At 37.0% G+C, this 17442-nt stretch overlaps 1 protein-coding gene across 1 annotated transcript in view; it reads left to right on the top strand.

Annotated features, from left to right (window-relative positions):
• Window positions 1-17442, top strand: part of OXCT1 (3-oxoacid CoA-transferase 1) — an 87180-nt gene that overhangs the window by 57474 nt on the left and 12264 nt on the right. Inside the window, exons 14-15 of the mRNA XM_068668078.1 lie at window positions 10229-10318; window positions 15762-15842. Coding sequence (XP_068524179.1) covers window positions 10229-10318; window positions 15762-15842 — 171 coding nt within the window. The remainder of the gene's footprint in view (window positions 1-10228; window positions 10319-15761; window positions 15843-17442) is intronic.

Genomic DNA, 17442 nt, shown 5'->3' with positions numbered 1-17442 from the left:
TTCCAAAGATAAGTCATAATTGGAGCCTATCAGAATTGTTTCTGGGCATCAATAGAAAAGCGTTTTGCATTAGCAGAAGAGATGCATTTACAAACATGTTTCCTGAAACGTTGGAACATTAAGTTGTATTCTAAGTTTTTCTAAGGACCCTGTAGACATGTGTATTCTTTCTTTCATTGCTTTGTTCTCCAGATGATTCTAACTTTAGATTTTGTATCCCTTATGAGGGTATTATTGGGCATTATTTTTCATATCTGGCATTGCTTATGAAGATGTGTCTCCATTCTGTTCAGGTTTAGGCTTCCCTCAGATTTGTGAAAAAAACATGCTTTCAAAATTGGAAAGTGTGAAATAAAACTTTGAGTAGCCTTCTTTTTTTTTTTTTTTTTTTTTTTTTTTTTTTTTTTGTTACCTTTGACGTGTACCTTTTTGCCATCATACACCATGTAGACCACTGTGACATTTTTGCTGTCCTGATTTGGCAGTCATGTTTAACTTGGACTGTCTGCAAAGTGAATTTGTATTTCCTTGTGAGTAAATACATTTGACGCTTCTTATATATCCAATCAGAAGCCTTTCCAGTCAGCAAACATTTTTCCTTTGGTTACTTTATTTTGAGATCCATTGGTAAGGTGATTCTTAATCTGCTTTTCTGTGCTATTACTATCCTACAGTACGCGTTTTTAAATTTTACATTTTTAAATATTGTACATCTTGAGACAGATGGAAATACTTTAGTCTCTCATATTACTCATCACGATGACCAAATTACACTAGCAGCTGTTGGGAGAGAAGGCGTTAACTGAATGGGATTAATCAATGTAGGCATTCAGGTCTCTCTACTTATCCTGTAAATACGATGATAAATTACACCCAATTGATTAGAGTGAGATTAACCTATTTTTAACCAGAAGATTTGTGTGGGGTGATACAAAGATCAAAGATGGACTTTGCTAACAGCATAAGACTTCTTTAAGCTTTACTTCATTGTATCATTTTTCATTCAGCTTTTCATTTAGGTTTAGTTTGTGTGATTTTTTTTAGTGTCTTTTTTTTTTTTTTAACATGCTGTAGCTTTTGAGTTCTTGGATTGATGGTATTTGCTATAATTTCAAAGGCAAGTAATAACTCTAAATTTCATGTTTTGAATAAGCACTATCATGAAACTATCCTTTCTGTCCCATACTCAAGCTCTAGTAGATGCATATTACATATTTACTTGCACTTGTTATTAGGAACTGAACTAGGAAGGCTCATTGAAATAATTACAGCCCTTTCATATCTGCCAATTTCTAATGATGAGGAAAGCCCTGTGACTGAAGGAAAAAAGAATATTTTGAGCATGTGCAATAAACAGTGCTGTTCGCTTGGTTACTTACTGAAGAAGTTACTTCCTAAACTGGCATTTATGAAGAGATTTGTTGCATTAAACAAGACTTATGGTTTCTTCTCTTCCTGCTTCCAGTATTTCTCAGACTAATCTCCCAAGGGGGAATGGGCTAAAGTTGTGCCAGGGGACGTTTAGGTTGGATATTAGGAAGAACTTCTTTACTGAAAGGGTTTTTAGGCATTTTTGGAATGGGCTGCCCAGGGAAGTGGTTGAGTCACCACCCCTGGAGGTCTTTAAAAGATGTTTAGATGTAGAGCTTAGTGTAGAGTTTACTGGAGGACTTGTTAGTGTTAGGTCAGAAGTTGGACCAGGTTATCTTGGAGGTCTCTTCCAACCTAGATGGTTCTGTGATTCTGTAGTGAGAGGGTTTCTGGGGAGGGAAGGAGAAGGTGTCAAATTTCTGAGGAGCCCCTGGGAACAAAGTGCAGCTAGAAGAGGGTGTCCAAGATAGGTGGAAGGAGAATGCTGAGGAGAAAGCTGTGGAGCAGAGCAGACACCAGAGCAGATGGGAGCCATGGCTGCTGCGAGCTACTGGTTGGAGCTGTGCTTCATGTCATGGATTAAGACACAGTATCTGGCCTTTGCGTTTCACTCAAGCTATTGCCAGAAATTGCTGTAGCAGAAATTACTGCATCTTTGCAGAGTAGCAGCATAGGCTGTTGTGTTCCAGACTTCCATGCCAGCATCTTAAAAGTTTTGGTATTCTCCCTGTCCATATTTGCTTTACCTGTAGTTCCTTTCTACCTGTGACTTTATGGGAATCTCCTAACAGAAGGATTTTATGGGAATTTCTGTCACCTCTCCAGTGGCTACAGCTTGCTAAGCAATACAGCTTTTTTTTCCACAGCCTTCTTGATGGAAGGTGTATAACACTAATTGCCTCTTTGACGTGTATTAGAGGCTAGGCACAGGTTACCAGAAGTTCTGAAATGTTGCCCTGTGATACCAGAAGTTTTGTTTTATCACAGATAATTATTAATTATGAGTATTAGCGCACATTTCAGTAGATCTCCTAACCATTACACACCATTAGTAAAATTGTATTGCTGACATGGTTTTCCAGCAGAAAACTGTTGTACTAAAACTGGAGAAGCCCTGCAGCTAGTTAGAATATGAAAATAAAATGAATGAAATTTCTGTGACATCATGTTTCCTGAGGCAGAAATTTACTACAGATGAAAGGGAGGAGTATCATTATGAAGCTCATCATTCATGAGAGGGTAACATACTCTTGGCTGAAGGACACAGAAAAGGCTGAGGTACTCAGCATCTTTGCCTTGGGTTTTAGTGGCATGGTCTCCATGGTTGGTGGTAGAATTTGGGGGAAGGTGAGTAATACTCATCGTAGAAGATAACTGGTCAAATACACATATTCCAGTCTGTGGGGCTGGACAGGATACATCGGATAGTGCCAAGGAAACTGGCAGTTCCTCAACCGTCAGGCTCAAAGGGCAAAAATCAGCTGTTCAGTTAAAAAAAAACAGCAGCCTTAGGGATGATGCTGGAACTGATACTATTTTACATCACTACTCCTTACAAACAATGTAGCCAAATAAAATTTTAAGCAAGAAAATTAACTCTAGCTTTGTATATTACTCTGCTGGAGCATAAAATTCGTATCTGGATAGCTAAGGTAATGCAGTTAAGGGACTGAGCATGAGGGCAATGTAAGTTGTTCCGGGTAGCTCAGTTTGGTTACATAAACACGGTTCATTCTTGGAAAAAATGAATAAATCATCCTAAAATTTAGAAACAGGAGCCTTAATTTTAATGCTCAGATTTGGAGTATCCAAACTTAAAGGATTAAGGAGTTGATAATGAAATAAATCAAATCAAAAGGAAAAGTATGCAAAAATTGTAAACTTTATCAAAGAAGACTTTCTGAAAAGAAGATATGAGGAAACCCAATTCAAATTTAGTAATAAATCATTTAATTTGCTAGCTGTAGAGGTCAGTATATCCTAAGACACCAGAAATGTAATTTCGTATGTTGTTGGTATGTAGGCTTGTTTGTTTTTACAGGGCTTCAGAGTACATCTTTTGCAAAGTTTTATACTATATAGGATGGGAGAACTGCACGTTCATTTATGTACTACACAGTATAAGGGGAACTGTGTGTTTGTTGGTAGAAACTTTCATTTTCAAATGAAAGTATACTGTTGCAGAGGGTAGCTGAGTATGTGATTGCAGGAGTGAAAGTTTTTTTGTCATTGTTTTTAAGTTACTATTTGTACCATCTAATCTAAAAGCAGAGGGCTCCACAACAAGAGCTTTTCTGACTTGAAATGTCCATTGTTAATGGTGGGAGAAAAAAAAACGAGTATCCTTGGAAGCCTAAGAGCATTGTAGGTTCTTCTCTAAGGAGCCCTATTGCAGCCTGTCTGCCTCTTTCTTTGAATAGAAGAGCTGTTGAACAAACTTTGTCTTCGTTTTGAATCCAAAGACACTGTCTGGTAACTGTCTGTTGCACAGAGTGCAATCAAACTATCTGTTCTGTTCTAAGTTGTACAACATGTTGTTGTAAGAAAATTTATGAGAATTTTGTTGTGTTTTTTTTTTTTTTTTTTTACAGTTATTGTTTATAAAATGAATAAAGCACTACAAATTAGATAAATTCTGTATAAATAGAAAATATGCAGGTTAATTAGGCTTAGTGACTGTGGCTGTGTCTGAGTACTGATCTGACTTCAGTGTGTACGACATGACTGAGTAGAGCATATGCAATAGCAATTTAACACAGAGGAAAGACAGGACCTGCAGTTACCTAGATTTTCCCTTCAAATCTAAGTTTCAGCAGGATATCATTTTAATATGAAGTTAGTTTTGGATACTAGTTTTTCATGGACACCTGTCTTAGAATCAAGACTACAGTAGAATACCAGTTTACTGTTTCTCTCCCATAAGCATAGGAAGCCCTGGAGAGCCCTTCAGAATGTGGCATGAAAATTACTGCCATTGGAAGAGTCCTGGAGCCTCAAAGTAGAAAGCGTGTGTTAGCTCTACGTCTCCTTCCACCTTTCTGAGGGCATTTTCTGTCCAATTTGTTTGTGTTTATTCCTCTTCTGCAGACAGCATAATGGAGGGAATATAGGAGCTCACTGTTGGTATTTTATTCATATTCTCTCTACATTTTCGGTGTGGGAAGTGTCAGCTATGTGTTAGGCATCTGTATAATGAGAGCAGCTGAAGAAATTCTGCTTGTCTCAAAAATATGAGCATATGTCAAAAGGCTTTTGATCTGTGGGTTAGTAGTAGCAATTGTGACTGCTGTGTGGAACCGTGACTTTCAGGTGAGACTAGTATTATGTTGACAGTGATATTTAATTATTGCACAGTATGCTGCGTGCTTGGGGAATGGAATGCAAACGTAAATGGAAGGTTTAACTGCCCCATTACACTGAAATAACATTAATCATTATAAAGCCAATCCATTTCAATGAAGCATGTCACAGACTGTTTTGAGGTGCTCTTCAGATGCAATTCATTTGAATTTCTCTCAATCATTTGAAACTGTTGCCAACAGTTATTTCATGTTAGCTTTACAGGAAAATAAATGAGCAAAATTTGACTAACTTTCTTTGCATATATCCCTTGCTATCTTAATTTTCTGCTCATGGAAAGTAAAATACAAATATAGTTACTGCACTTGTGTATGCTACATTTTAGTGCAAATTTATTAATAAATTTTGCCAAGTATTATGAGTAACTCAAGAGTCTGTATTCCATCCTTTCAGAACTTGTACTTTAAAATTTTGCTGTTCATTGCATATGTTAGGATATATCTAGTCAGCATTCATGAAAATCAGGTCATTTTCAGAATGGGTAAGCCCTAGAATTAAAATATTATTTTGGACACTCTTAAAATATAAATATGTATATGATCTTCAACCTGTTGTGCATTTGGGCTGGGCTCCATTTATTGCATTCAGCTAGTATTAACTCTGCACTGTTATTCTGTTGCCCACACCAATCAAATCCCATTAATGATTTCCTGGATTTTCTTGGTAATGTTTATTCAGTCATACTCAGTAAAATCTAATCTAGCTGTCATAGTTGGCATTCAGAATATTTCATGTTCAGCTTTCTCTGTCTCTCTTGATAGTCTTCATCTAGTCTTTTTTGCTGAAGAAATGAAAAATGAAATACAGGATGAGTTGTGGCTATCATTTTATAATCAACTATAAGCCTGCCTTTCCTTTAAACACAAGGCCATTAGCAATGGGCAAAGGATTGTGATCTACATTCTATTTACTTAGAATAGATTTGTGCATATGTATTTTTGTTACCTGCTGATTGATATATTTTTTTTTTATTTATTTATTTTTTGGTGCAAATCTAAGGTGTCTGCTAGTATGCAAACAAACAAACAAATAAATAAATAAATAAAAATCTACACCCACAGCAGCTGTTGAGATACTTTTTAGATATTGCATGTGGCTCTGATGACCTGTGCATGTCACTTGAAGCCACCACATCTGTGAAGACAGACAGTATCCACAAGGAGAGGAAGACAAGTGCAACTAACGTGTGTTAGGAGTCCAGAAGTACTACTGAGGAGAAGGGCAGAGCAGAAGGGGTTTATCCTTTGACTGCAGTACTAGCACCACTGGCGGTGGTGATGGAGTAATTCTGTATTCATAATCTCATTTAAGCTTTTTACAACAGATATTTTACTAATTTTGAGCAACGTGTGAGGTACATGTATTCTTACTTCTACTTAATGGACAGAAAGAAAAACTTCTCACTAAATCCTGCTTGTTTAGTACATTATTAGGTCAGCTGGCAACATGGACAGGGAGATGGCTCAGTTCCTTTTCAAAGTGAAACATTTTCACCTTACCTCTCCTTTGATATTAAATTTTAAATGGAATTATTCGAGCTTTTATTTCCATCTGTTTTCTCATCTTTAAAACTCTGCATTTAGCACTGGTAAGTTTTTACTTTTTCTTGAACACATCATTAACATCTATTTTGCTGCACTGCTAATGGGATATCTGTTTGTCTCAAAAGATAATTTTCTTTTAACTTAACCATACCAATTCAGATGCCTTTTATCCTATGATGTTGGGAGTAGCTATAGAATTCAACTATGGAAAAATAGTTCTTGCTGCCAGGAATGCAGAGGAAAAATGCAGGACAACAGGAAGGGTTCAAGACTTTAATAGTGTTTGAAAGGCTCCTGAAACATTTTATTTTGTTTCAGTTACCTTGCTTTAGTCTGTTTAGATTTTCGATATAAATGCTGCTTTCTTTCCATATAAATGCTGTTACCTGCTTCCTCTAGTATCTTTCTTGCAGCATCATTGTAGAAAAACTTCATTCTCTTGAAAAAATTCTTGACTGTCTCACCTGCTTTGGAGTACTCACAAGTTTCTGTTGGAATCCTATAGATTGCCTCCATCTGATCAACCAATGCTTAGGAATTACTATTAAGCTGAATGACTTTCTCAGGCTCTTTAACATCATATTTTGACCACCCAAATGTTGTTCAGATATGAAGACATCAAATGAGAAAATATGTAGCCTTCTATAATATTTTCTTTAAAATGACCCATCACTATAGTAATCAAATAAATTCCCCCTTCCATTTTTTTAAAATCTCTGTCACAAAGCAAAATTGCTGAATATCATTGAAATAAACAAATAAAAATCCATCAGGTGCATGACTGTCCTCCTTTTGCACCTGAAGATTATTTGGTCTGAGATGTAGCAAGAACTGCTAAGAAGGAGCATGATGCAAAAGGCAGAATTCCTCCTTGCAAACTGGACCTTTTAACTAATGATTTGAACAATATAGCTGCAAGGGAACTGTGAGCTTGTTTCTGCCTTCTGTGTTACCCTATTTATAAGTATTCCCAATGCTTGGCCTTTCAGGAAGCACATGGCAAATTCAAAACACATTTTCTGCTCACTTCAAGCTCTTGCTGGTGAAGTAGACATCTTTTTTTTTTTTTTTTTTTTTTTTTTTTTTTAATAGGGCACTAATAGTTTGAAGCACGGCCAGTAAACTAAGTCTTTCCTTCTGGTTTCTTAAGCGAGCAGCACTACTGTGTTTGGGAACTTAAAAAGCTCATCTTTTGGAAAAACAAACATGCAAAGGCTGGGCCTTAGCATGCTTAGAAGGAGCAGGAAACTTGCAAATGCACTTCAGTCATTCCTTATTTGAAATATTTTTTTTAATGAGTTACCTAAAACAAGTGAGCACCATGTAGGTTATTAACATTGTGATTAAATGCCTTACCAAGTTGACAAGAGCAAAAAAAATAATTACCATCTGTAACTTGGCCTGTTCAATCAAAAATAAATAAAAATGATCTCTACTTTTTTAAAGTGAAATGTATAGCTCTCAACCCAGTTAGTGTTGAACATTGTCAAGCCAACCTAGCTGTTATCAGAGATTTTACATCAGTGTTGGTGGTTGCAGGCAGTCTCCAGGAAGTGAATATGTTTTTCTATGGCAGACTGCCTTTATACATGTAAAGAATTGGAATAAAAGCTGGACTTTTGACAGAGGCAATTATATATGCTATTAAAATTCAAAAGAAACAAATTGCTTATTGCTTGGAAATGTGCAGTGTTTATAAATACCAAAACTGTTTTGGTCTGCATGTTTCTCTTAAGCAAAAAGAAACAAGATGTCTTTTGGGAATCACATTTTTGACTGGAGTGTTTTAATTCAAATTTAGAATGCAGCTGGCCCCGTCCTAATATGGTGTGCAGGACAGGGCACTTAATGGGAGTTTGGTAGCTGCAGTGAGAATAATGTAAGGCTCTTATCCCTTGAATATTCCTCAAAATAAAAGCATGCTCGGCTGTTTGGAGATAATGCTTAAGTAATTTACTTTACCTACCAGTCACCCTGCAGTGATAAGAATGTTTGCCTGAACAACAACAGATAGAGTGATTTGAAGGCCCTCAAGTCCTTCTTTTCAACTCTACTTGGTTTTTCCTATTCCCATGTACATGAAGGAATGAAATCTCTTGTCAGAGTCCTCTATGACAGCTTCTTCAGCAGTACATTTGTCATTGCCCTTTATCTGCAGCTATTTCTTCAGATGTTTCCTAATTGCTGTAGCTCTTTACTGGATAATAGAACTAAGAGTCCTGAAAAGTGAACTAATGGTGTTGCCAGGGTAGGAGTGTTGATAGCATAATTCTTGATGCAAACTTATTTTGAGTTACTGGGGAGATAATATGTTGTCTTCAGCTACTCTGCATTATCTTGTCAGTGACCCTCTGGCAGGCTGATGAGAAGTCACCGCGGTCTCTGTAAGAGCTTTGTATTTCAAGGTGGGTTTGAGAATGATCAGAGCTGTGCCAGGAAGCCAAATACAGAGATAAATCCTGTCATCTCTTTAAGGCTCATGTTTGCAAAAAAATATTTAATAGGAGTGTTAATGTAATTAATATTACTGATATAAGAAAATCAAAAGGGCTTGTTTATAGATAAAGGAAGATATGATTTATTCTTCACTGTACGAAACTTTTTTTTTTTTTATGTGTATTGCCTTCATTATGATGAAGAGGTTTTCAATAAATTGCTGTCCTGACAGCTTAATGAGGCAAGTTTCTTCCATGTGTTCTGTGTCATGGGCCATAGCTGCTGATGGTACCGAACTACATAGCTAATAAACAAAAGGATAAGAGAAAAGCTTTATGCTAGGAAGTTTCCAAGTTGTTTAACCATATCATTTTAGGCCTAAAATAAAACAGAATGCAATATATTTCTGTACTTCATTGATTTTAATGACAGATAACAAGCAGCTGAAACAGAATGAATACAAAATATTTGAGACAAAATAGTTGATTTTAATCTCCAAAATTCCTTGCCTCGTGTTTCCTGCTAACTTTACCTATCATGCAGGTCCCCTCCCCAGCAGCCCAGGAGTGACACATGAAGTTGTTACCTTGTGGTTTTGGGGTGGGACTCTGGTGCTTGTTGTCCAAAAATGACTCCTCGTACTAGTAGAAGATTGTACTCAAGGTCATTGCATATCAGAAGTTTGTTGAGCTTGGCAAGCCAAGCAAGCCTTGCTGCTTACCTTCCAAGATCAGACGTCTTCAGTTTAAGATGTTGGAAGCAGTCAGGGGTTGAATGCCACAGCATTATGAAAAGCAGAACACCAAGCCATAATACAGCTGTTGTGATGACAGGTGCAATTGTGACACTCTTTAAAAAAAAGCGTGAGTCACAAAGGCACAATGCATTTCTTGGCTTGAAGGACAAACAGAAGTGAGTACTGGTTCAAACTCATTTATTGCCCCTGTTCTGAAATGACATCCAAATGCACCTGGAATGGAATAAAAAGAATGGTTTATGCTTATCTAGTGATACAAGCAATGTCTTTCTGAACTGGCAGGTGGAGACTGCTCTGATGTTCTTGTTGTTACATTTAAAATCAGTTATTTACTTTTGAGACAATGAGATTTCAAACATTGTGAGAATGAACACTTTGTTTTTACAGTATTAGAACCGTTGGAACTGGCTTAATTGCTCATCAGCATCAGGGCTCCCCCTGTCACTGTTCAGGTGTAAGTTACACCCAGGACGCCTCACAGGGCAGTGGGTCCTTGGCAGTGGGTCCATGGCAGTGGAAACTCATTGTTCTCCTCCTATTTGCATCACATAGACCCTAAGATGAGACAACTGTTTCCTCTTAGGGGAAGCTCTGGTAGTGTTTGAGTACAGTGGTCATGAATAATGTGGGTTTTCTACACAGGAAAAAGATAAATACCTTATTCTGTTGTTGCAGACAATATGTTCTTTCTGTGTTTGTTTGTTTGTTTGTTTTTCATTTTAGTAGAAATGTTACATTTCTATTTAAAATCTCGTTTTAGGGTAAAATGGTGAAAGGAATGGGGGGTGCCATGGACCTGGTATCCAGTGCCCAGACCAAAGTTGTTGTCACCATGGAACACTCAGCCAAGGTAAGGTGCCACTTCTTTCTATGTAAGTCTCGTGCTGTAGCTAGAAAAGAATAATAATAATAAAGACGACTTCTTACATTCATACTTCTTCTGTCACTTTGTGAGGATTTGACAGTTTTGCTGTCAAATGCTGCTGAGGGGGATACAACAGGAGGATAGGTTGTTAGTATGGTTCCTTGCCTCTTGTAAGTGAATCATTCACCATGGAAAAATGAAATATTAATTTGATATTTAAAAGCTGCACACATTTTTTAGTTGCTTCATGCATATTTAATGAGAGTGGTAATTGCCAGAGCTACAGTAGATGCTACCCTAGAGATTTTACTCTTTACCTCAGAATAATTTGAGAAATGAGGTTCCCCATGGCTAAATATTTGTTATGATGGATAGATATTTACCTTTGAAGCTGTCAGTCATATTGGTACTGACAGTTGATAAAACAGATCTTTTTGGCATGATACAATGCAAGCTGCCTTTCATATTACACCACTATTTCATATTACACTGCTAGAGGTTAATCTAGAGATGACTTTATGGAGGGAGACTTACAGAAATAAGCAGTCTCCTACAGAAGGTCATAGGAAACTTGTCAATTGAAACTTCTAGAGTGGGACTGTCCAAACAGAGAAAAATGAGCCAAAGGACAAAATCTTCTATTCTTGGAGAACTAAAACAAATGTTTAAAAATTAACTTCCTGTTTTATTTCTGTGCTTGTTATTCCTATTTTGTCATGTGTCTGCAATAAAAATTAGCTGTGTGTATTTAAGATCAATATTCCTGCCAGAATTCATAAGGGATTTGCATGATAAGCTAAATATATTAATGATTGTGGGGTTGTGTGTGTTTTTTTTTTTTTTTTTTTTTAATGTGATTTAGGGAATGAATCTTCATTTTCCATGTTTTTTCAACTTTTTTTTTTTTTTTTTTTTTGAAATTGGACTATTTACACTAAGTTGTGTCCTCAAGTAGCACATTCTAAGCAGCAGGACTGGGTTTGACCCAATAGTTATTGTGTGCACATGTGTAAATAAATAAAAGTGCAAAGCATCCTGACTGCATCCCCCTCCCCCACCTAATTGAATGTGTAATTATCCATTTGCGCAGACACATACTCCAGGTATTAATGTCATTTGAATGAATATTTATGCTAGACTTCAAGTTACTGTAGAATCCAGTCAAGGGTCAGAGTCCACACGCTGTAATTATTTATGACAATTTATCTCTTAATAGCACTATTACCAAACTCTTTTGTCAGTACAATGTTTGGAAGTTGTTTAATTGTTGTTTTTAGTCAATAGGAACACTGAAACTTAAAAAGATAGGAACACAGGTTCACTCTTACATGTATAAACAATTCAGGCATAGACTTATTTATTTTGGTATACATATACATAAGGCAGGCCTTTTATATTCATGGGGTGCCTGGTGTGCACTTTTAGAAAGCCTATTACAGGCTTTCATAAATTATTTCTTCTGCTTTTGTAAGAAGGCACTGCAAAACTAATCTACATAGGTGATTTTTCAATTTTATCCTTATTTTAATGGAAGGCTCCCAGTATTCTTAGTGCTCTTTCTTACCTGTCCTCTTTTGGGGCTGCTTCTTGTTTGTCCAAAAATGGACAAGAGATGAAGTATAGAAACCTAGCGTTCAAAAATCAGAATCTGCTTTTACAGCTTTTAATATGCTCCTTGGAAAGGCAGGGAGGTGATGAACAAGCAAATATAGCACCTGTGACACCAGTTCTGAAAGTCAGAAGTCTTCTGTTGAGGTGACTGCTTCTTACAGAGCTGATCTTATATTTACACCTTTTTATTTCTTTACCACAAAGGGTTTCTCAAACTGTTATTTCATCCATATGTAAGCATCAGAGGAGCCCTCTTTCCTCCTCCTCAGAGCCCATTGTGCTACAAAGTGAAAATGTGTGCGTGAACTGTCAGAATCTGTTATGTCTGCTGGCTTTTTAGATTAGGGACATTTTTGTCATCTTATTTTTCCAAGTAAATAATAAGAAATCTATCATTAGACACCAAAGCCTTCTGTAAATCAACAGGAGTCAAGACTCGATGGCCTGAAATACAGTGGAAGGCTACGGGATATATGCAGTACCTTCAATGAACACATTCAAGAATTGCAGCAATAGGTAGATCTTGCAGTTAGTTTTGTCTGATCTGTCATGTTGTAAAGGATCTTTTAATCCCCTTCAAGTGTTCTTATAATAGTGGCAGCTTCTTAAACATTAAAATACATTTTTCTAAGAGTGTACTCCTTTGAGTATGCATTTTGCAGTTTTCAAAGACAGCAATAGGCTGAGTCCTTGCAATGCATGCAAAATACAATTTACACTTACTTATGGGGGTGAAACTATCACCTGTCTTCACATTCAAAACAGTACTTAATTTTCCTTTATTTAAAAATAAAACTAATCACCCTTTGCCCTAAAGTGTTTAAATTTTTAATTACTAAATGTTTATATTAAATTAAAACTGAAAAATACAGGAGAAAAATGACTTAAATTACTTTTGTGGAATAATTCATTTTAAGAAATGTCATTGAGGCAGGGTAGCATAGAACTGTATAAAACAATAAAGACAGGGATGCAAGATGGCTAGTCACTGCCTTACAAAAGAAATAAGGGTAGCCAACTGAAAAGAGCAGTAAGCACGTCTCAAACAGCAAGAAGTATTTTTCACAGCCAACTAATGAAGTTGTGAATCTTTGGCAGGATGATATAGGAGCTCAACATATGGAATATATATGAAAGGTATTAAACCGTTTTAAGAATTCAAGTTCATCAGTGACAATTAAATAGCATTGACCAGAAGCAGTCTCTAGCTCAAGAAATGTATATGTCACAGCATCTCAGGAACCAGAAGGGCATACTTATTGAGGGGTGGCTCTATTTTTGTTCTATGTGCTTAGGCCACTGTGAGCCACTTGGCAAATGGTCTTGAGTCTAATTTGTTATGAAAGTTCTTAATGTATTTTTTGCTAAATTGCTTTTTTTTTTGTTTGTAACTGTGAAGAACATTAATAGAATGTTGAGTTGTTATTTAGTCTCTGAACAGTCACTGCGCACCTGTGCCCATTTGGCTATATACTGCCTAAGAGAAATAAAAGTCCTTCACCCCCCATTATTGACATGTTTTGCAAAACATAATAAAATAATGGCTGGTGATTGTTTCATGTTTTGAAATGAGTTGTCTACATCATTCAAAAAATAGAATGGAAACTAGTTTTAAACATGTGACTTGGACGTGGCTGAAACGTAAGAGCACTGAATTGAAAACTTTTCTGTCATTGTGAATAGTTTTGATTTTTGATGTATTTGGAAAATTATGGGCATTTTTGGTTCTTCAGTAACAGAATTTAGAGAAAGCAGACTGAAACACCATAAGACTTTGGATATCTACATGACAGTCTTTTCTTCCTTTATCTGAGCAAATCCTGTATAAATTCAGACAGGAAAAAAAAATGCAATTCTATTTGGATTCCCATTCTGATAGTGTCCTGATGGATGAGTTCCAAAAGTCACTTTTCATGGTAACTGGTAATACAGTAATGTTCAGCTCTTCTGTTAAAAAGCTGGAACATATCAGTTCCTAGGGTCACATGAGCCATTCAGGCTGTCAGCTCTTCAAATTCATTTTATTTCAGTCTCAACTGGACACCAAGAAGAGATACTGCAATTCCTTAGAATTACACCTGATATGTTACTGAGGATACTACAGATAGTGCAGGTTAACCTTGGCTCTTGAGAAAAATGTGCAGGAATGCCCTTACGATAGACAAAAGTTGATCAATTGAAAGTAACATACCATCACAAGTTGTCATTTTTTTAAAGAGTGATCAAGTTTCATCAAAGTAGTTGCCTTGATACCAGATGTGGATCTTGCCAGTAAAATTATAATTATAATGAAAAAATAGTTCTTCACTGAAAAAGATAAATTGAAAAGCACATAGACTGCTCCTTTTGTTATCACTTGGGAATCAAACTGGCTGAGATATGGTTCCCCAATTTATATTAAGCCTTAAGGAAAATTGATGATTGTAAATTTAAAAAGTATTGCATTCAGATAGTTAAATGCAATACTCCAAGAGTTTTGAAATGCACAATTGAAAATTGATAATTAGAGGAAGAACACATATAATAATGGGGAAAATATGCACTTAATGCTGCGTGTGTATAATGCTCACAAAATCCTCACTAAAAACATAGTAATTTATCTTTATCGTATCCATTTGGAGCTATTGCAGATTTAGAAAGATCTAAAGCCATTTGTGAACTATTAAAAAAAAAAAAAAAAAGAGGGAAAAGAAAAGAAAACCCTGCCATCCAAACCTTACACAGCCAACTTTGTGACAGAAGCTATGTTTTTCATTAGGTAATATTTTTCCCGGTATTTAGAGTAGCTGCTGTTTGATACCCTAAAAAAGGAAATGCTGTAGAGTAAATCCTGTTTTCTTTACATACATTCTTTTCTGCCATACATGCAGGCTAATTTGTTCTGTCTAAAATAAATAAAATGTAACTTTTCTGTAGTACTTGAAGATCACAGAATTTCTAGGTTGGAAGAGACCTCGAGATCATCGAGTCCAACCTCTGACCTAACACTAACAGTCCCCACTAAACCATATCCCTAAGCTCTACATCTAAACGTCTTTTAAAGACCTTCAGGGATGGTGACTCCACCACTTCCCTGGGCAGCCTGTTCCAATGTCTAACAACCCTTCCAGTAAAGAAGTTCTTCCTAACACCCAACTTAAACCTCCCCTGGTGCAACTTTAGCCCATTCCCCCTTGTCCTGTCACCAGGCACGTGGGAGAACAAACCCCACCTTGCTACAGCCTCCTTTAAGGTACCTGTAGAGAGATGAGTATATCTCACTCACCTCTTAGTGTGCTTCTGTGCTTTCCTGGAGAGATGGAAGAAATGGGAATTGAATGTGGGAAAAGAAACTCCATTTACTAGTTTCAAAGCACGACTGGGCACTTGAGCCCTAGGGATTTGAAATGCCTGTGTGTATGTCTGATCCTGCACATACTGTTCATAGTAAAGTATAAGACAGAACTGTCATGCCCACAATGTCATTTTTTGTCTAATTTTTGTCCTTTATATGTCATCATTGAGGTCCCATGTGTATCTTATCCTCACATTGCAAATCATTAATCAGAAGTATCCAGAAGTTCTAAACACCACCCACTCAGTGACGCAGTAAGACTCCTATCCGTCATCTTCCCATATCTAGGGTTTTGGGAAACTGTCCCAAATTGCCAGCGGTATAATCTGCCATAGAAATGAATTCAGAGAGTATTCTGAATACAGTGAATGTGTCAGTAACACTCAATGCCTACAAGCTGTGATTTTCAAGTACATATTTGCATTCTGAGTTAGTTGCATTGTTTTTTAAAATTAACATTTGTCTGTATATTGTTTAACACAGGGCAATGTCCATAAAATCTTGGAAAAATGCAATTTACCACTTACTGGGAAGCAATGTGTAAACCGCATCATTACAGAGAAGGTAAAGTACTTTTCTTGTCAATACTTTGCTCCTCTATTCTGAAGAAGCGCAACTCAGTAAAAGCAGTAAAGCTTAATAAAAGTGAATAATATGTTCAGTAGCTGTGACCAGTGAAGGCTAAAAATTCCCTTGGAGTTCAATTTCAGAGACCTGGTGGCTCATTTTTTGTTTTAAATCTCTCACCACTGACATCAAGTATACCAGATGATGTTCTTAGACACCTTCAGAAGAAAAATGCCATCCATGAGAAGTATGCAAAGTATATATCTGCTTATTTTTCCCAAAGTATACTTGAAAATTTGCCTCATGAGGTGCAAATCCTGAAATACGCATTTTCTTCAAATATACATACAGGGCAACGGTTCTATAGCACATACATGTCAGACGATTAGTATCTTCCTTGGTGTGTACTACAGACTTTCAGAGAAATATGACCTGTAGCTGAAGCAGGGCTTTAATTCTTTTGTCCTTACTTGATTCCACTTTTGAAGCAATTTACTGTCCAAGTCCTGGTGAGCATCTGATATTACCGATGCTCAAAGTACATTAGTGGATCTTTTCAGCAGAGGATAAGTGACTTGGGATTCTTGCTGTAATCATACTCCCTTTATTATCAATGTTTACATTTTTAAAGGCTTAGTGTAGTCCCTCTGTGAGCCATCTGTCATGCTAAGTAGAATACTTCAAAGGTGTGGATATAGAATTTATTTTTACCCAGTGGTATATTGCTACTGTCACTTAAAGTTTTCCTCCACTAAGGAAGGGAAACTAAGTGAAAACGGGCAAGTTATAATGCAGTTTTCTACTAACTGGCCACGTACAAATGTAAGGTACAAAAAAATGAACTGAATAAAGGCTGACAGAAAATAAACAACATGCAGAAATTTTCTGAGTCACCACTCATCAAATCTGTCTGTTTTATTAAAAGATGACACAAATGTACAACAGTACTTAGATTGTATTCTAAACTGTTTCTGCTCTAACTTCCTAGTATGGATGTTCCTTACACCCAGCCTCTCTTTTAAAACTCAGAAGAGCTATTTCAGTCCCAGAGAATGGTTTGGGTTGGAAAGGAACTTAAATATCACCTAGTTCTAACTCCCACCATGGGCAGGGACACCTTCCACCAGACCAGGTTGCCCAGAGCCCAATCCAGCCTGGCCTTGAGCACTGCCAGGAATGGGATATCCACTGCTTCTCTGGGAAGCCAGTGCCAGTGCTTTACCAACCTCACAGTAAAGCACTTCTTCCTCATGAATAATCTAAATATATCCTCTTTTAGTTTAGAGACATTGCTCCTTGTCCTATTGCTACACGCCTTTGTAGAAAGTTCCTCTCCAGATTTCCTGCAGGCCCCCTTTGTGGACTTGGAAAACTGGTATAAGGCCTTCTCAGCTGTTCTTCATAGGATAGATGCTCCAGCCCTCTTGTCATCCTCATGGCCCTCCTCTGGATTCAGTCCAACAGTTCCACATGTTTCTTGTGCTGGGGGCCCCAGAGCTAAGTGCAGGACTCCAGGTGAGGCCTTGTGAGGGCAGAGCAGAGGGGGTGAATCACCTCCCTCACCCTGCTGGCCACGATGCTTTTGATGCAGCCCAGA

The sequence above is a fragment of the Anas acuta genome, chromosome Z (genome assembly GCF_963932015.1).
Source record: "Anas acuta chromosome Z, bAnaAcu1.1, whole genome shotgun sequence".
NCBI lineage: Eukaryota > Metazoa > Chordata > Aves > Anseriformes > Anatidae > Anas > Anas acuta.
Note: the sequence above shows the minus strand (reverse complement) of the source record. Positions and strands in the feature narration are given on the sequence as shown.